This window comes from Pristiophorus japonicus, chromosome 3 (assembly GCF_044704955.1).
Source record: "Pristiophorus japonicus isolate sPriJap1 chromosome 3, sPriJap1.hap1, whole genome shotgun sequence".
In the NCBI taxonomy this organism is placed as follows: Eukaryota; Metazoa; Chordata; class Chondrichthyes; family Pristiophoridae; genus Pristiophorus; species Pristiophorus japonicus.
In genome coordinates this window covers 267,106,836-267,128,144 of record NC_091979.1, presented here as the reverse complement: position 1 = coordinate 267,128,144, position 21,309 = coordinate 267,106,836, and the positions used below count along the sequence as shown (strand labels likewise).

Genomic DNA, 21,309 nt, shown 5'->3' with positions numbered 1-21,309 from the left:
ACTCCCAAAGCAAGCGCTCTACGCGGAGCTTCAAAACGACAAGCGAGCCCCAGGTGGGCAGAGGAAACATTTCAAGGATATTCTCAAAGCCTCCTTGACAAAGTGCAACATCCCCACCGACTCCTGGGAATCCCTGGTCCAAGACCACCCAAAGTGGAGGAAGAGCATCCAGGAGGGTGCTGAGCACCTGAGTCCCATTGCCGAGAACAAGCAGAAACCAAGCGTAGACAGCGGAAGGAGCGTGCGTCAACCCAGACTCCCCACCCAACCTTTCCTTCAACCACTGTCTGCCCCACCTGTGACAGAGACTGTAGGTCCCACATTAGACTCTTCAGTCACCTGAGAACTCACTTTTAGAGTGGAAGCAAGTCATCCTCGACTCCGAGGGACTGCCTATGATAATGGTCTTATTCTGATGCCATCAGAGTCAACAAGAGCAGCACTTCTGCCACGGGTTATTGTATGTCTTCCACAAGAGCTAATCAACTTGCCAAAATCACAGGAGGGGAATGGATTCATTTCCCTTTGTCTGTCTACCTGTTTTTAAGCTGCTTCTGATATTGGGGCTCCAGCCACAGAGAACTGGTTACCACCACCCCACGTGTAGGTACAAATCTACTGGTGGGACAAAATACTTCCCTGCCAAACTATTGAGTAATAATAGTGAGAGAAAATGGTGCAAAACATTTTGCCCTTCTCTCTGTCTACATCGATTTTTCTAACCAGAGTGAATGAAAACCCATAAGGTCAAGATGACATCCAAAAAGAACAAACTCCAGGCAATCAGTTTGTTACTCATCCGTACTTATTTGTAGCTGGGAGACACCATTGTGATCAAAGATATTCGTCAATACAACAACTTGTATTTATATAGCGCCTTTAATGTAGTAAAATGTCCCAAGGAGCTTCACAGGAGTGTTTTAAGACAAAACAAATAAATTTGACACCTGACCCGCTGAGCCATTGCTGACTAATATAACAATATTATAACGTAGTATAGACATTGTAATTCAGCAATGAGCTATTAAATGGTTGTAAAAAGAGAAAATGCTGGAAATACTCAGCGAGTCAGGCAGCATCTGTGGAGAGAGAAACAGTGTTAACGTTTCAGCAATCTGAAAAATTAACCCTGTTTCTCCACAGATGCTGCCTGACCCGCTGAGTATTTCCAGCATTTTCTGTTTTTATTTCATATTTCCAGCATCTGCAGTATTTTGCTTTTGTATTAAATTGTAGTTTTCTACTAACTTACTTATTTGGATTAAGTACTAAAGCATATGGACGTAATTTTCAACTTTGGCGGGGATGTAAAACGAGTGGTACAAGACCACCCCCCCTCAAAAAAAATTACAGAGCGATGTAAATTTCTGTTATTCAGTTCTACAAGTTGAGTTTAGGTGGGAGACCTTATAGTCCCAGGCTGCGATTTTGCCTACCGAGGCAGGGCCAGGGTCATTAGTGTGGTCCCAGCCCGCTGCTTGCTCCCTCCCACTCTGTTGAAGTGATTTTATGATGATTGAGTTTGTTCAGCCCGCCTATCGAAATTCCTGGCCAATTAAAAGGAAGCGGGTCTGATGACGTCATTTGATGACGTGTCATCAGCCGGTTTCCTTAAATGGACCATGTCCCGTTGTGCTGTCAGTGCTCTACAGTACTGAGGTGCTGCAAATATTCACAAGCATGGCACAAAGCTGCAAGGCTGCACCCAGGCTCTCCCATGATTCCCTCCATATGCCTATGGAGGCAGTCACAGAACACAGGGAGGTACTCTTCCCTTCTAATGGGCAAACGAGGCATTCCTAGACCAACGCAGCCTGGTTGCACATTGCACAGGAGGGATGTCTTCAGGAGGACCAGGCTGCAGTGATGCAAACCTTTCAATGATCTCAGTAGATCACGAAATGTTACTGCAAAGCCACACTCAACCTCATCCTGCTGTGCCACTCATCACATCCCCATCACTCTGCCTTCCCTACCCTACCCCTACACATCCTTACTCACACCAACTTACCTTGCACCTCCACCCATCCCTCTCTATCTATCTGCATTATCATATCCCCATCTCACTAACCACCCCTCACACTCACCCTCAACCTAGTGCAAGTATACCAACTAACAACACACAAGGGTAGGCATTGGGTGTTTTAGCCAATGTTCATGTGAAGACTCTGTTAATGTGTTGTCAAACATTGAAACCTTTATTTTCAATACTTTGCATTCTTGGACAGATTTGTCTGCACTTTTGGAAGTGACTTAGTGAGTTGCAGTGAATGGTGAGACATAAATGTACCCCCCGCAATGGTGATGAGTGTGAAAGGAATGGCTTGGGCATTGTCGGGATGCTTTATGGTGTTGGTGTAGGGTGGTGCCAACCTGGAGTATCATGTGGCAGCCAAGGTGTACGGCATCAAGTGAAATGGTGAAGCCATCCCTGGCATCCCGGGCAGCAATGTGGTCAGGTGCTGATGCCCTGTGTAGCATCAGTTGATTGCGGAGAAGATTGGTGTGTTGTTGGTGCTGCTGGTGTGCCTGGTGATGCTGGTGGTGGGGCCGATCATGGTGGGATTCTGGGGAGCAAGGTGAGATTTTTTCGAGGACACTGATGCTGATGGAATAGATGGCAGGTGAGGTTGAGATGACAGAAGTGATCTGTCACTGGTGTGGGAGATTTTTCCACTGAGGTGACACTGGATAGAGAGTTTGCTCCAAGCACTTGCTAGCTGTGTAAAGCTCACTCTGTCTTCCAAATGCAGTAAGCAACAGCTTATAGCCTTGGAAAGTGAACAACTATGAAATTGGGAGCTTTTATAAAACATTTGCAGCTGTCAAGTTAGTAAATGATCCCATGCTGACACAACTCCCAACCTCCTTACCTGACGTGATCCCCAGGCAGCGGGGAAGCCGTTAGCGAACTCTAAAAATCTAAAGGCGAGCTTAAAATCGTTTTTAATCCCTGTTAACAAGCTCTTAATAATCTAAATTGCCTCCCCCACCGCTTGGTGTCAGGTCGTTCAGCGCTGACAGACCCAACACCTGGGAAACTAGCGTGGAGGCATATTGACAGCAGGGTCCCGACCCGCTGTCAATCATTTCAACTTTCACAGCTGACCCGTCTCAGATCCCGCCCTCTCAGCGCCGATAAAACCCCAGCCTCAGTGTTTCAGCATTACACCATGTGCAGCGAGGATGAAGCAAATGTTAAAAGTTCTCGGGTGATAGAGAACCAACGGTCCAAAATGGGGCAGAGTTGGCTATGTGTTTCAGGTTTGTCGGCTTTCATCGGTCCAACCAGATGTCAGCCTCAAGCTATGACCTACAACAACAACTTGCATTTATATAGCACCGCTATCATAGTAAAATGTCCCAAGGCATTTCACAGGAGTGTTATAAAACAAAATTTGACACTGGGCCACTTAAGGAGATATCAGGGCAGATGAGATATGTTTTAAGGAGCATCTTAAAGGAGTAAAGAGAGCTGTAGAGGCGGAGAAGTTAAGGGAAGGAATTCCAGAGCTTAGGTCCTTGGCAGTTGAAGGCACAGTCACCAATAGTTGAGCGATTAGAATGAGGAATGCTCAAGAGGCCATAATTAGAGGAGCGCAGACATCTTGGAGGGTTGTGGGATTAGAGGAGGTTACAGAGATAGGGAGGAGCGAGGCCATGGAGGGATTTGAAAACAAGGATGCCAACTTTAAAATCGGGGCGTTGCTTAACGGGGAGCGAGCACAGGGGTGATGGGAGAAAGGGACTTGGTGCGAGTTAGGGTAACTATGCCCTTAGATTACATTTTTACAACAGAAATTAAAGATTGCTGCCACATGCTGAGCTACTGAAAAGAATAATAGTCAAAACCACGCAGAAGAAAACAGTCCATTTGTTCAATGATGGTCCTCTTTGATTTAAAGAGCATTACTGAAGCAAAGTACTCATTGTGTGGCACTACATGATCACTAAGAGCAATTTGTTAGATCTTCTTGCTGGCTTTTATATTGAAAAAATACTCCACGTATGAAGAAAATCAGGGAAAATCCAAAGCAGAACATAGTGCACAAAGACCAGGAAGGTAAAGCAGTCACCCCAATCCTGACATTAGACCAATCTTGTTCCTGTAAGTATGGTGAAATAAAATATTATTTTTCTCATAGTAGGATGGTACTTCACATTGCCATTCTTACAGGAAGAAACCTCTCTCCAAATATAACCTATTTTTTCATTTTGCTCCACAGTCTCACAGAATTTCTGGATCCTTTCCAGCGAGTTATTCAGCCTGAAGAGATGTGGCTGTACAAAAACCCCATTGTGCAGTCAGACCACATACCTACACGGATTATGTTTGTAAGTACAATACTTGTTTTATCACAACAGAAAACGGACAAGAGTACCAATTTATAGTTATTCACACACAATTGTTCAGCAAAAGGATATCACTATAGGTCATTCACTTCTAATATCATAATAAGTGACTTTTTTTTCTGTGCAAAATATTTGAGGTTTGCAATGTTACCAATCAATGCCTTTTGATATCGCAGGACCTAAAAGTGGACTGCAATAAAAAGTTCTGTGCAGACACCGGAGACTGCAGAGCTCATTTCCCAACTTTGCGGTCTGGCAGGGAGTCTCAGTCAGCATATTAAATTCTGGAGGGTGCAGGCCCCAATTCTCCAATTGTTAATTTAAGTGGTCAGATGATCATGGCCCTGAATTGGCGGCCTCTACAGGCGCAGTACGAGGTGCACACACGCCCGTAGGGGCCCCGCAGATTCTGGGTTCAGGCATGCACTGCACATGCGCCTAAACCCAGAACTTGCGATCTGTCAAGAATCCTCTTCACAGATCGCACGCATCCGGAAGAAAAGGGCCTCCGCGGGCTCTTTGCCCAACTCCTGCCCAGCGAATGCCCATGAAATTCTTATGGCTGATAAAATCAGGCGTAAGGCCTGCTTATATCAGTGCAAGACTTTTACAAGACAGTAAATTTCATTTTTTTTCAATAATTTAAACATTTAAAAATCTGCAAAATAAGGCAAGTTTATTTTTAGACCCTTTAAAATATGTAAATTTATTTTTCAAAAATTACATTTTTGTTTTGAATAATTAATTACATTCCATTTGATTAATTTTAAATATGTGATGTTTTTTAAATTTATTTTAAGCGTTTTTGTATTTTGGGGGGGTATTCCTAGTCGTACTTATGGTGATTCCCTTGGGGAACAGTGTAAAGTAGTGGAAGGATTCGCCGGCTGAGGAACAGTCTGACTGGCCAAGTTAACGCTCCTTCCATGGCTGTGACCATCTTTATACCAGCGGATTGGGTAGGCCAGTCCTATATGGCAGGACTGTTTTACGGGCTCCCACAACCCGTACAATGAAAGGAGGGGGTGAGGAGGTTGTGGGGGGGCGGGGCTGCCGACACCCGCCAGACAAGAGTAGCCCGCTGGAAATCAACCGAGAATTCAAAACCTGGAGCATAGACTCCCCTGTCTTGAACCTTGCACCTTCTGGCCCAGAGGCAAGAATGCTGCCACTGAGCTTTGGGCTCACTCCTAATTACCCATTATATGTACACCGTCATTAACATTCCATTAATACTTGGAAACTCGATATTCCTTGGGTCTTTCACTATATCCCTCCTCCTATTTTTTATACATAGACTGAGCTATAAAGATTCCACAACCTATCTAAAAAAAAGTTAAAAACGTAGATTTACACAGCTTTGATCTATATACTGTGCTGATCATTTGTCTGCTGTGCCTTTGGTATGTAGATTGGGCTGCAGACTACTTGGAATTGAATGGAAGTCAATTTTATCTGGATCTCCCGTCGCAATATATTTAATAATAGCCATGGCCTGGAAATCTGACACACCAGTGTCAGGAAACAATGATTCATTTCTAATATCAATACTAGTTGTCTTTTAAAATTTTGATTTGGCTGATAAAAGACCAAATCAGGGCAGATTTATGATTTTTTTTTCCTGAAACTGAAATCTTGACTTTTTGCTTCTGTTGATTCAACGCTCGTGGATCACCGATAATTAAAACGAATTTTGCCGAAGAGTTGAATAGAAATGAATGGTGAGAAATTCGACTTGTGCCCAAAACAGGCGCAAAGTCGGCAGAGCAATGGCTGTGCATGCAGTCAGTATCGGCCTGAGGACCAAGCCTAATTCAGCTGTGGGCATCGTTGAAATGCCACCCCCCACCCCACAAGCTGCAGTCTACCAAACGGGAGCTTGGTGCAGTTAGCCAGTGGAAGGGAGCGGGAGACACTGAGCCAACTGGCAGGTGAGGTCTGGGAGAGGGAGGCAACCACACAAGAGACCACCAATGTGCTGGCAATGGGCCAGAAATTTTTTTTTTGGGGGGGGGTGTGTTCCATGAAGAGCATTCTTGCTTCTCCTGGACCTACAAAAATAACAATGATAATTTGTTGCGCTTTTTTTTGCTGAGTGGCCTCCAGTGGCCCCTTCAAGAACCACTGGTTGGGTCACTCAACGCGTGATACAACGGTGTGGGGGGCAACTCTACACATTCGTACCTGAATTTTGCCCGGGGTCCTAAGACAGGTATAGAACCATGATTTGCATAGTTAAGAAGCCCAATGCCTGTTTTAGGCAGGTGTTCTGGACGATTAAAAGACCTTAGAGGCGGTGCAATGGAGGTTCACCAGATTGATCCCTGGGATGAGAGGATGAGGAGAGTTTGAGTAGATTGGGCCTATACACTCTGGAGTTTTGAAAAATAAGACGTGATCTCATTGAAACACATAAAATTCTGAGGGGGGATTGACAAATGTAGATGCTGAGAGGCTGTTTTGCCTGGCTGGAGAGTTTAGAACTTAGGGACATAGTTTCAGGATACGAGTCAGCCATTAAAGACAGAGATGAAGAGGAATTTCTTCAATCAGAGGGTTGTGAATCTTTGGAATTCTCTACCCCAAAGGACTGTGGATGCTGTCATTCAGTATATTCAAGGCTGAAAATGATAGATTTTTGGACTCTTGGGAGAATCAAGTGATATGGGGTTCGGGCGGGAAAGTGGAGTGAGTTCAAAGATCAGCCATGATCATATTGAATGGTGGAGCTGGCCCAAGGGGCCGTATGGCCTACTTCTGCTCCAAATTCTTATGTTCTTATATTCTTATCCAAGCTAATTTGGCATCCGGCATACTTCCTGCGCAGTTTAAATGCGGCACGTGGAAGAAACGGACAACTGAGAGTTGAATTTCTCCTCCGAGCAATGAAGGATGAATTTTTAAATATTGGACCTCTTCAGAACTGGAAACATGATTCATTTTTATTGGCTTCACTGCCTGTGTCGAAAGGTCACCGTGCAGAAAGACAAAAGCAAAATATTTCAGATGCAGGAAATCTGAATTAAAATGCTGGAAACACTCAGCAGGTCAGGCAACATCAGTGAACATAAGAACATAAGAAATAGAAGCAGTAGTCGGCCATTTGGCCCCTCGAGTCTGCTCCGCCATTCAATAAGATCATGGCTGATCTGATCTTGGCCTCAATTCCACTTTTCTGCCCATTCCCCATAACCCTTGCCTCCTCTATTATTCAAAAATCTGTCTATCTACACCTTAAATACATTCAATGACCCAGCCTCCACAGCTCTTTGGGGCAGGGAATTCCATTGATTTACAACCCTCTGAGAGAAGAGATTCCTCCTCATCTCCATTTTAAATGGGCGGCCCCTTATCCTGAAACTATGTCCTTTAGTTCTAGATTCCCTCATGAGGGGCCCCCTCAGAATCAATAAGATCACCTCTCAGTCTTCTAAACTCTATTGAGTATAGGCACAATGTTGGAGAGAGAAATTGAGTTAACATTTCAGGTTGGTGACCTTGCATCCTGTAGAAAGTAATGCTTGGTGCCAACCCATTTATACATAGCCTCCTACTGCACCAGTATGATTTTCTTCATTAGCCTGCTGTCTATCCTTGTGGTCAGATTGAGCAAGATTTATAGATTGTTGCCAGTTCGGTCAGAACTTTATGGTACTTTTGAGCAATAAGGTCACATTCACTGGGAACTGGATTGAGATTAAGCAAACCCATTTCATATGATAACCATTAACAGCTGTCAAAAATGAGAGAATTTAATTAAATCTGTCTGAGTTTGAGCTGAACACAGGTCAAGGGAACAGTACCACCCACTAGACTACTTGGTCCCTTCAAGAACAAAGTTTAATAAAAGCAATGTAATTATATTCTAACTTCCAGTGCAGTATGTGTAATCACCACTCATCTCCCAGCACAGCTGTAAAGCATGGCTTGCAGCTCTTGGGAAAGATCTGTATCAGCTGGAAAAAGAAGAATTGTCACACGCACCTTCTACAAGGTCCCCAAATCATCAAAAGCAACTTAAAGATGTCTGTTGACTCAAAACCAATTAATGATATATCATTGTTAGTCCACACAAACACCTATGTATTACCACCATACTTTTTGTCTATTATTGCCTTTTGAGGCTTGGAGTATTGCAATACTAAGCCACTTATCAGAGATCCAGTTACACAATTTTATAACCAAAGGGAGTATTTCATTTACGATTATCTTCAAACCTATAGAGAGAAATGAAGGTGGACAGTATTAGAACACAATTCCACCTCCTCTCTTCCTGTCAAGAATTATTTAAAAGCTCGGAGCAAGAGGGGAGGAATAAAGCAGATTGCAAGTGTATTTTTTTATTTGTCCTCGGGATGTGGGTTAACACGGACAAACTGCACTTATTGCTCATCCCTAGTTGCCCTGAGAAGGTGCTAGTGGGGCTTCTCCTTGAACCGCTGCAATTGTTGTGGTCAAACAATATTGTTAAGCAATAGTCTGACTCACAGATGGAACACTCTCCACGTGCCTGGATGCGCGCAGCTCCAACAACACTCAAGAAGCTCAATACCATGCAGGACAAAGCAGCCCGCTTGATTGGCACCCTATCCACCATCTTTAACATTCACTCCCTCCACCACCGGCGCACCGTGGCTGCAGTGTGTACCATCTACAAGATGTACTGCAGATACTCATCAAGGCTTCTTCGGCAGTACCTCCCAAACCCGCAACCGCTACCACCTAGAAGGACAAGGGCAGCAGCACATGGGAGCACCATCACCTGCAAGTTCCCCTCCAAGTTACACACGATCCTGACTTGGAAATGTATTGCCATTCCTTCATCATCGCTGTGTCAAAATCCGGGAATTCCTCCCGAACAGTACTGTGGGAGTACCTTCACCTCACGGACTGCAGCGATTTCAAAAGGCAGCTCACCACCATCTTCTCAAAGGCAATAAATGCTGGCCTTGCCAGCGATGCTCACATCCCAGAACGAATTTTTAAAAAGAATCAGACCTATTAGGCACCACCTGATCCTCTGACCCACCATAGGTGGGAGCACAATGGTAAACAGCTGGATGGGTTTGGCTGCATTAAATCTCAGGTTTCAAAATCAAACAAAGGTAAGGCAAGAGCAGTGCCATGTATAGCTCAGAATGAAGTATCAATCTAGTCATGCTACTACACTTGGCTACCACCAAAAGCAGGGATAAGTCATCCAACATCGAGTCAGAACAAAGTTCTCTAGCTCTACTATATAGAAGTACCGTTTCAAAGTGCAAGGGCGAGTGATACCCCTGCACATTATGTGGGAGTCTTGCTTTGTGGGGCACTTTCCCCAAATGGCCACATGACAACAGTTACAGTTTGAAATGGCAGTAAGGAAGTGTGCCCTGCTGCAGTATACGCATGTAGGTTAAGCTTAGAAAGAGCTGTTTTATGAAGCCCTGCTATGCAGCCTGAGTCCGAATGTAACAGGATGAAAGGAAACAGTTATTGGCCTGCATACTTTACTCATCTACAAGGCTGGCTAGCCTTGGCAGACCTCATGAGGCTATTAACCTTTTCCCATTGGCTCCAGGGTTCTCTGCATGTTGGAGATGCATTCATGCCAGAAACTTTCTTCTGACAGGAGGGTGCCCTGGGATGCCAGAGAAGACAACCCTCCTTTGCTGCATTTCATTTAACAGGACCTCCACACACGCATCCAAAATACTGATCTGCTCCTTCCTTCAGCCATTTCCTCTCGGCCTAGCCAAAATTAATCTGCCCCTTTAAGTAGTAGGTACAGCCTTCAAGGGCTGCAGTGGTGCATGGGTTCCCCACCACTTCACCAGCTCACAGTAAGCATGGGTTCCCCACCACTTCACCAGCTCACAGTAAGCATGGGTTCCCCACCACTTCACCAGCTCACAGTAAGCATGGGTTCCCCAGTATTGTGTTCCTAACACAGATGAGGCTGCACACAGGGAGGTGAAAGTAACAGTGACCTCAGTCTTTAATAAGACACTCCAGAGTGAGGAACAGGCCTTAGGGGCCGGCTTATATACAGATGCTGGGATCCCTTGGGACTTCAGGGGATGCGCTCCCTGGTGGCGGAACATGGGAGTGCATGCTTTACAGATACACAACATCACTCCCCCCTCAAAGTCAAAGTGAAAACTATTTACAAGGTGAGGTGGTCGGGAGCCTTTCTTTCCCTGGTGGACCACCTCGGTACAAATGTCTGTTCTGATGTGTTGGCTGTGCCCTTGCTGGGCTGGCATATTGTTGGCCCTGCAGGGCTGTTGGGTGAGCCTGGCCTTGCTGGGCTATTGGGCATGATGGGTTCGATTTCCTGGTCCGGGGTGGTGTCGTTAATCCTTTGGGTGTGTGTTGTGGGCTCGAAAAAGGTGGTGCCTGCTGTGGGTTGTTCAGGGCAGTCTGTGAACCACAGCCTCGTTTGGTCCAGGTGCTTTCTGCAAATTTGTCCATTGTCAAGTTTGACTGCAAACACCCTACTCCCTTCTTTAGCTATCACCGTGCCCGCGATCCACTTGGGACCACGTCCATAGTTTAGCACATACACAGGGTCATTCAGATCAATTTCCCGTGACACAGTGGCACGACCATCATTTACATTTTGTTGCTGCCGCCTGCTCTCTACCTGATCATGCAGGTTGGGATGAACCAGCGAGAGTCTGGTTTTAAGTGTCCTTTTCATGAGTAGCTCAGCCGGGGGCACCCCTGTGAGCGAGTGGGGTCTCGTGGGGTAGCTGAGCAGTACTCGGGACAGGCGGGTTTGGAGTGAACCTTTTGTGACTCGTTTGAGGCTCTGTTTGATGGTTTGTACTGCCCGCTCTGCCTGCCCATTGGAGGTTGGTTTAAATGGGATCGAGGTGACATGTTTGATCCCATTGTGGGTCATGAATTCTTTAAATTCGGCACTGGTGAAACATGGCTCGTTGTCACTGACCAGTATGTCAGGCAGGCCGTGGGTGGCAAACATGGCTCTCAACTTTCAATAGTGGCGGTGGCGGTGCTTCCCGACATTATTTCACATTCAATCCATTTTGAAAAAGCATCCACCACCACCAGGAACATTTTACTGAGAAACGGGCCCGCATAGTCGACATGGATCCTCGACCATGGTCTGGAGGGCCAGGAACACAAACTTAGTGGTGCCTCTTTGGGCGCGTTGCTCAACTGAGCATACACGCTGCATTGCCGCACACAGGATTCTTAAGTCAGAGTCGATACCGGGCCACCACACGTGGGATCTGGCTATCGTTTTCATCATTACTATACCCGGGTGTGTGCTGTGGAGATCTGAGAGGAACGTCTCCCTGCCCTTTTTGGGTAGCACTATGCAGTTACCCCACAACAGGCAGTCTGCCTGAATGAACAGCTCATCCTTTTGCCGCTGGAACAGCTGGATTAGCTCTTGCATTTCAATGGGGATGCTGGCCCAGCTCCCATGCGGTACACAGTTTTTTTACTAGGGACAGCAGAGGATCTTGGCTGGTACAAGTCCTAATCTGGCGGGCCGTGACAGGTGATTTATCATTTTCAAACGCTTCCATGACCATCAACAAGTCTGCGGGCTGTGCCACCATCAACAAGTTTGCAGACTGCGCCATTTCCACCCCCGTGGTGGGCAATGGTAGCCGACTGAGAGCATCCAGACAGTTCTTGGTGCCTGGCCTGTGGTGGATGGTATAGTTATACGCTGATAGCACGAGTACCCACCTTTGTATGCGGGCTGAGGCATTAGTATTTATCCCCTTGTTTTCAGCGAACAGGGATGTGAGGGGCTTGTGATCGGTTTCAAGCTCAAATTTGAGGCCAAACAGGTACTGAACACACACGCTAATGCCTCTTTCTCAATCATGCTGTAGGCCCTCTCGGCCTTAGACAAGCTCCTGGAGGCATAGGCGACAGGTTGCAACTTCCCCGCAACGTTAGCCTGTTGTAATACACACCCGACTCCGTATGACGATGCATCACATGCTAGCACAAGGCTTTTACACGGGTTATACAATACAAGCAGCTTGTTGGATCATAAAATGTTTCTGGCTTTCTCAAAAGCAATTACTTGTTTTTTTCCCCATACCCAGTTCTCACCTTTACGCAATAACACATGTAGGGGCTCTAAAAGGGTGCTTAACCCCGGTAGGAAGTTACCAAAATAGCTGAGGAGTCCCAGGAACGATCACAGCTCCGTGACTTTCTGTGGCCTGGGCGCGTTCCTGATAGCCTCTGTTTTGGCATCTGTGGGCCGAATGCCATCCGCCGCGATCTTTCTCCCCAAAAACTCCACTTCTGTTGCCATGAAGACCTCTTCAGCCGCAGCCCTTCGCGATCCAGTCGCTGGAGGACCTCCTCCAGGTTTTGTCGGTGCTCGGCGGTGTCCTGACCCGTGACCAATATGTCGTCCTGAAAGACCACCGTGTGTGGTACCGACTTGAGTAGGCTCTCCATGTTTCTCTGGAAGATCGCTGCAGCCGACCGAATTGCAGACAGGCATTTGTTATAGATGAACAATCCCTTGTGCGTGTTGATGCAGGTGAGGAGCTTCGAAGACTCCTCCAGCTCCTGCGTCATGTAGGCCGAAGTCAGGTCGAGCTTGGTGAACATCTTGCCTCCTGCCAGTGTCGCAAATAGGTCGTCTGCCTTAGGTAGCGGGTATTGGTCCTGTAGCGAGAAACGATTAATAGTTCCTTTATAATCGCTGCAAATCCTGACCGTGCCATCACTTTTGAGTACTGGAACAATCGGGCTGGCCCACTCGCTGAATTCCACTGGGGAGATGATGCCCTCGCATTGCAGCCTGTCCAGCTCGATTTCCACTCTCTCCCTCATCATGTGAAGTACCGCTCGCGCCTTGTGGTGAATGGGTCGTGCCTCTGGGACCAAGTGGATCCGCACCTTTGCCCCGGAAAAGTTTCCAATGCCTGACTCAAAAAGGGAAGGAAATTTGTTAAGAACCTGGGTACATGAGGCCTCATCGACATGTGATAGTGCTCGGATGTCATCCCAGTTCCAGCGGATTTTGCCCAGCCAGCTCCTTCCAAGCAGTGTGGGACCATTGCCCGGGACAATCCAGAGTGGCAGTTCATGCACCGTGCCCTCGTAGGTGACCTTGACCATGGCGCTGCCCAGGACAGTAATAAGCTCTTTGGTGTACGTTCTCAGTTTCATGTAAATGGGGCTGAGGGCTGGTCTGAGTGTCTTGTTGCACCACAGTCTCTCAAACATCTTTTTACTCATGATGGATTGGCTAGCGCCAGTGTCCAGTTGCATGGCTACAGGTAAGCCATTCAATTTTACATTTAGCATTATAGGTGGACATTTCGTCTAAAATGTGTGCACCCCGTGTACTTCAGCATCTGCCTCCTCTCTCTGAGGCTCGAAATTGCTTTGATCCATCATGGACCGATCTTCCTTTGCCACGTGGTGGTTAACAGGTTTTGCAGAGCTTGCAGCTCATCCATTGTTCCACAGCTCTTGCAAGCTCTTGAAACGGCATGAATAGGCTGAATGGAAGCCTCCACAATTGCATTCATCCTTTGTTGCGGACTCTGAGTCATCTAGGTCACCTGAGGCCTGCTGGCAGTTGCAGACTTGTGGTTTCTGCCCTGTACATTTCTGCTCACAAACACAGTTCCAGTTTATTTATGAACATTACTAGCACTTGTGTGCTGAGAGATTTGTTTGGTGTTATCACTGGTGGACATAAACGCCTGTGCTATCGCAATGGCCTTACTGAGGGTCGGTGTCTCTGCAGTCAAAAGTTTTCATTGGATGGTCTCATGGCCAACGCCCAGTACAAAAAAGTCTCTGAGCATTTGCTCCACGTAGCCATCAAGCTCACATTGTCCTGCAAGTCGCCTTAGCTCGGCGACGTAGATCGCCACTTCCTGGCCTTCAGATCGCTGGCACGTGTAGAACCAATACTTCGCCATCAGCACGCTCTCCCTCGAGTCCCGAACCAGTGTACGCAGCTCCTCATATGACTTATCTGTGGGTTTCACTGGAGCCAGAAGATTCTTCATGAGGCTGTAGGTCAGTGCCCCGCAGACTGTGAGGAGGACCGCTCTCCTTTTTGCAGCGCTTCCTTCTCCATCCAGCTCGTTGGCTACAAAGTACTGGTCTAGCTGTTCGACACAGACTTCCCAGTCCTCACCCTCCGAGAACTTCTCCAGGATGTCCACAGTTTGCTGCATCTTTGCGTTGGATTCCTATACTCGTCGCCAGTTACTGTGTTCCTAACACAGATGAGACTGCACACAGGGAGGTTAAAGTAACAGTGACCTCAGTCTTTATTAAGACACTCCAGAGTGAGGAACAGGCCTTAGGGGCCGGCTTATATACAGTGCTCCCAAGGGATGCTGGGATCCCTTGTGACTTCAGGGGATGTGCTCCATGGTGGCGGAACATGGGAGTGCATGCTTTACAGATACATAACTCCCACCACTTCACCAGCTCACAGTAAGCATGGGTTCCCTTCCACTTCACCAGCTCACAGTAAGCATGGGTTCCCTTCCACTTCACCAGCTCACAGTAAGCGCCACAGTCAGGCTGACTGGACCAGGAACTCGCCATGAAAATGTAATGAGGCCGATTTAAAAAATCCATGAGATAGACCTAGCACAATTTTGACACAAGGTCCTGCTGCTCTTTTGAGCTGTGAATATTTCTCGTTCAGTAGAAGAGAGTCTCATATGCTTTGAAACTACATTCTAATATTTGCCAATGTAAGCTGCCTGTCAATCTCAAAGCATAGGATTATGCTTATGGCTAGAATTATATTTCAGTAAAAGCCAATAGTTCTACTTACTGTCACAGTTTAGAATGTTTTTAAAAATTTTCTTCTATGTCAATACTCTTTAAAATCCATTATTAACCAAATTATTCTTGTCAGAATAGCATTGGCCCAGACTTTGCAGTAACAATAACTTATTAAAGTATATTTCCCACATTACAGCAGTGACTACACTCCAAATGTATTTCTTTGGTTATAAAGCTCTTTGAGATGTCCGGTGGTCGTGAAAGGTGCTTTATAAATGCAAGTCTTTCTTTCTTTCTATTAATCTGACAGCCACTTCTGGCATCTGCACATGTGCAGTTAAACGTGGAAATCAGGAAGTTGCTGTCCGAGTTGCCATGTTCCCAACAAGCTTTGCTACCAATGTTCCCTGTAACCTGCGCAGTCACACAGCACTCCAGGGATCCCACACAGTCGGCCTGCCGACCTTTGATTGCAAAAACCACACTTGCACAGTATTTTGAATGGCCCGTGCAGTCCCTCTAAGGAGTCGCGCGGTGCAAAACAATTACCGGGAACATTGTTCACTACCTCGCCCAGCAATTCGGCATTCAATACAAGCATGCATTTGCAGTATTTATGCACTAGACACCCATCAAACTCAATAGAAAAAGTTAGGACTTGTCCATTCCAATGTAAATACATTTTTTAATGGTGTGATATGTCTTAATTGCTGCCAAACAGCCTCTCTGGCACTGAAAATTCACTTTTACAAGTGTGGAGCCTCATTCTTTCAGATTTTAATTATTGTTGGAGATTTAAGAAAAACTTCAACCTTTTTTTGTCTTTTATCTCTCTCTTAATCCCATCTTTCTTTTTATGTCTTTATTTTGCTTTCTGTACATGATTTGGCATTGAATGAACTAATCTAACTGACACTTCCTGTTTTAGACTCTGCCTGGTTCAGTAATGATTCTTCAATCTGATTGAGGAGACACGCTGTTGCTTCTCCTGTTCACAGAGGTCCCAGATCCCCTGCTGCACCAAAATGGATTTCTAATCACCATAAGTTGCAGTGCAAAAGCCCATAGAAAGTCTGTGGGCAAATGTAAGTGTCATGATTACATAGGATTGCATAGAATATACGGCACAGAAACAAGCCATTCAGCCCAATGCCGGTCTTTATGCTCCACTCGAGCTTCCTCCAGTCTTTCCTCATCTAAATCTATCAGCATAACCCTCTATTCCCTTCTCTCTCATGTGTTTGTTTAATCTACCCTTAAATGCATCTATAATATTTGCTTCAACCCCACCCTGTGGTAGTGAATTCCACATTCTCATCATTCTTTGGGTAAAGAAGTTTCTTCTGATATCCCTATTGGATTTTCTGGTGACTACCTTATATTGATGGCCTCTACTTATGCTTTTCCCCACAAGTGGAAACATTCCTGCTGTATCCACTCTACCAAAACCTTTCATAATTTTATAGACCTCGGTTTTTTTTTAATTTGCTGACTAATAAGGTTAAAAAACAGTCCTTTTAAATACGTACTGGTTGTCTGGTCACTTCTGAAAAATTGCAATATGAGGCTCGAAGCATGTTTCAGCAACTTTTGCAACTTTATTGAAAAACAATTGGTTGTTAAAAGCACATTTATTATATTTGGCTACAGTAATTAAAAAGTAAATGCTATAAACTTTTATTCATCTGAAACGATCCTAGCAAATAATGCAAAGTAATTAGACAGAATAATGTGACTGATAAACAGTAATAAAATAGGCTCTCGAGTTTTGCAAATGAGCCAAATACTGTTACTATTGGAGCTAAGATCTGGAAAAGAGACAAGTGAATAAATAATGTCTTGGAGCAATGGAGATATACCCATTGTCAGGTGAAGTTTCAAAATGATGATTAGCCATATTTTGGCCCGAGACATACGACTCAACATTTACTGAGTATCTGTGTGCAGGACAGAAATTGCTACACTTAACAAAGGCCATGAAATCTAGGTCCTCTGCTTCCCGCGGGCGCTCGACAGAAAAAGGTAAAAAAGATGCGCACCTACCTTTTCCTGCTGCGCCCACCGGCCATCCTGGTCCTGAGGCCTCCTCTCCCTGCGCATCGGAGCGCGTGCACGTCATGACGTCCGTATGCTGGAGCTAGAGTCCCATGGCGCTGGGCAGCCAATCCAGGTACAGTATTTTCTCATTCATAATAATGGGAACTCCGTAAGTTGGAGTTTCATTTATTATGATTGAGAACACCTCCTTAAACACCCTAACACAAATAAAAAATAGAAAAAAAGACATCATATATTTAAGATTAATTTTAATTAAAATTAATAAATGTCTTAGAAAAAATATATATTTTTCCGATTTTTTAAAATGTTTTTAAATTATGGTTTAAAATAAATTTACCTTAGTGGGCAGGGTTTTTAACGTTAAAATGTGTCCTTTAAATTTTATTTTTATATGTTTTTGTATGTTTAAAACTCTTACGCTGGTAAAAGCAGGCTATGTACCTGCTTTTATCAGGCGCAAGAGTTTTCAAGACATTCGCTGGGCAAGAGATGGGTAAATACCACACTCTTGCCCATGCAAATGTCCTGGCTGTGGGGATATGGAGGATTTGTCAAGCCCGAGCTTGACAGGTTGGAAAAGCCGGTTTTCGGCGCATGCGCATTGCAGGCTGAAAACCGGCTTTTGCGATGCCTTCCCGGGTCCGTACACACTCCATACGGACCTGGGGAGGTAGGGATTCCTGCCCAAAAGTTTCCAAAATGTATTAAGATGAGGATGACTGCAGAAAAAAAGAAGGCTGAAGTGAAGTTAAAATGTTACCAAAGAATCAGATCAAATTCTACTGGGTATCTTAAAGTGCAACTGGAAAGGGGTCACTACGTCAAAACTCTCTCGATTGGAGGCATTGAAGAAAGAGACTGGGCTGCGGTTAAGTTGGCTCAAAAGATTCTCATAAATTTTTTAATTGAAATAAACACATATATTGGAACACTGAGTAATCAATGAAATCTATTATCTGCTCCTGCCAGATAAATTTCTCTGCTGGGAGCACAAAGTCTAACATTTCTCCTCAAGTGTCTTACTTTAATGTGGACTGCAGTACAAAAGAAATCTTGTCTGGCGCCGTTTGTTTTCCTGTCTGATCAGACCTAGAATCAAATCATTAAACATTAGCTATTCGACATCATCATCATCATAGGCAATCCCTCGGAGTCGAGGGTGACTTGCTTTCACACTAGAAATGAGTTCTCAGGTGACCAATGAGTCCAATGCGGGACCTACAGTATCTGTCACTGGTGGGGCAGACGGTGGTTGAAGGAACAGGTGGGTGGGGGGGGCCTGGGTTGCCATGTGCACCTTCCGCTGTTGATGTTTGGCTTCAGCTTGCTCTCGGCGAACAGCCTTCCCGGATGCTTTTCCTCCACTCTGGGCGATCTTGGGCCAGGGATTCCCAGGTGTCGGTGGGGATGTTACATTTTTTCAAGGAGGCTTTGAGGGTGTCCTTGAAGCGTTTCCTCTGCCCACCTGGGGCTCGCTTGCCGTGTCGGAGCTCCGAGTTGGGCGCTTGTTTTGGGAGTCTCGTGTCTGGCATATGGGCGATGTGGCCCGTCCAGCGGAGCTGATCGAGTGTGGTCAGTGCTTCGATGCTGGGGATGTTGGCCTGAGCGAGAACACTGACGTTGGTGCGCATACCCTGCCAGTGGATTTGCTGGATCTTGCGGAGTCGGCATTGGTGGTACTTTGGGGTGCCTGCTGTATATAGTTCATGTCTCTGAGCCATATAGGAAGGCGGGTATCACCACTGCTCTGTAGACCATGAGCTTGGTGCTGGGTTTGAGTGAGAAAGCAGCACACTGTAAATATTGATGACTAAGTCAAATACTGCCAACGTTGTATTCAATTACCTTAAGAAAAATGTTTTGTTTTTCTATAAACACACAGCAACGATATGCTATTTGTATACAAAGCTGTACAAACCAAATCAACCAAATCTGAACCGAAGGATTTTGAACTTGTTCCAAATTGTAATTCTGTTCCCTCTGCAGCTGAGCTAGAACTTCTGTGGAATCACAAGTAATTTGAGCAGGATGTAAACGTGGGCACTGCATGACAATGAACATCATTTCAAAACAGCAGTGCATCAGTATTATGTCACACCAGAGTGGGAGATTTGCCTGGTGCTGCTCCTCAGCTGCCTGTGCTTATTTTGATTTTTACTGACTGAAATGCTACTTCCATTCTGCTAACTGTATTCATTCATTTTAACACTGTCAGTTTATCTACCAGCACCTATGACTCTACTTACCTTGTGCATCCAAAAATATGAACAGCACAAGTACCTTAATTAACTGTGGTTTCCATTCCTACTTCTTCTCTTCTTAGGCGGCCCCTTGTATCGAGGATGACTTGCTTCCACACCAAAAAGGGATGAGTTCACAGGTGTTTCAATGAAGGACCTGACATTCCAGATCCCGAACTATATTTTGAAGGGTGGAAGTTGCCCGTGGGTGGATTTTTTTAACGTGTGCTAGCCATTGCACACCAGCCACCACACGGGCTTGACAGAGCTAGGTCTTGGTCCAGTGGCAAGGGTTAACCACGACGACTGGAGACCTGCTCTGCTGCACGGACCGAGCGTGCACACATATCGCAGTGTGGGTTGGCCCGTGCTGCCCCTGGGCCCTCGCCTCTTCTCGGCCCCGAACTCACGCCTCTACTGGGCCCCCATCACATTGCTCTACCACGCTCCAATCAGCGACCTGGTTTTTAGTGATGTCCAATCCAGTCGCCCTTCTCCAAGTCGCCGCCCTCTTGCACCAGCTCGCGCTGCTCCCTGAAGTGGTCTCCACGCTGCTCCCGGGCCGCCGCACCTCCGCTCCTTTTATGGTCCCGACCTGTAGCTGGTGGTTTCTCACAGGTCGGGTCCTCCACTCCATTCCTACATTACAACAGTGACTATACTCCAAAAGTACTTTATTGGCTGTAAAGCGCTTTGAGACGTCCGGTGGTCGTGAAAGGCGCTATATAAATGCAAGTCTTTCTTTCTTCTTTCTAACTACAGCATTCTTTGGCACACAATGAAACTCTCATACTGAAATCGAAGTTGCTACACTATTATCAGAAGCTAGTTGATACAGGTTGAGCGTCCAAATTCCAAAACCAATTGGAGGCAGGGTCGCCTGGAATTCGTAAAATGTTCCGGAATCCGGACCCACCAACCCTGCCGACCTCGGGCCTCGCTTCCACTCGCCTCGCCGCCACTGCCCTTACCTCGGGACCTCCTCACCGGTCCACCCCAACACCTCACCTACGACTAGGCCCGCTGGCCCGAACACTTCCTTAGTGGCGAGGCCCACCCGAACAACTCCACCTCGGCGGGGCCTGTGCGACTACCTCATTGACAGGCCCGGCGACACAAACAGCTCCTCGGAGAGCAACCCCCCCCCTCCCCCCCAGCTTTCTGACGTTCCAAAATCCGGAAATATTCGAACCTGGGCTCGGGTATTTCTGGATTTTGGACATCAGAAACACGTTCCGAAGTTTGGAAAAACACGAAAATCGGCTCGGTCTCGGTCCCGAGGTTGCCGGATTCAGGACGCTCAACCTGTACAACCATTACTGACTGACAGTTTAATGAAGTAGAAAATGCAGCAAGTTCTAGTTCAGTTACAGTAAACAGCTTGTTCAAGTTAAAATTGCTATATGCTTGCTATTGATTCACAGCAAATATGTGCACAGAAGTGATATTGAGTTGGTGTGACCGATAGTGTACAGAATAAGAGGAACCCACCTCTCACAACAGATACAAAGTACTTGCCACCTGTGAGGATAAGGATAAGACTGTTGGAAGGACAGCCAGAATACTGACCGTGGCATCTTGCAGCAGGATGCTGTCCAAAGGGAGGAGGAGAGGAAGCAGAATGTAAGAGTTATAGGAGATTCAATAATTAAAAAGAAAGACGTACATTTTTATAGCGCCTTTCACGCCTATCGGACATCTCATAGAAACATAGAAACATAGAAAATAGGTGCAGGAGTAGGCCATTCGGCCCTTCGAGCCTGCACCACCATTCAATAAGATCATGGCTAATCATTCCTTCAGTACCCCCTTCCTGCTTTCTCTCCATACCCTTTGATCCCTTTAGCCATAAGGGCCATATCTAACTCCCTCTTGAATATATCCAATGAACTGGCATCAACAACTC

General features: G+C 45.9%; 1 protein-coding gene across 1 annotated transcript in view; it reads left to right on the top strand.

Moving 5' to 3' along the window:
* The window catches only part of plpp4 (phospholipid phosphatase 4), a 418,453-nt gene that overhangs the window by 90,639 nt on the left and 306,505 nt on the right, over positions 1-21,309 (top strand). The window contains exon 2 of the mRNA XM_070874999.1: positions 4,227-4,335. Coding sequence (XP_070731100.1) covers positions 4,227-4,335 — 109 coding nt within the window. The remainder of the gene's footprint in view (positions 1-4,226; positions 4,336-21,309) is intronic.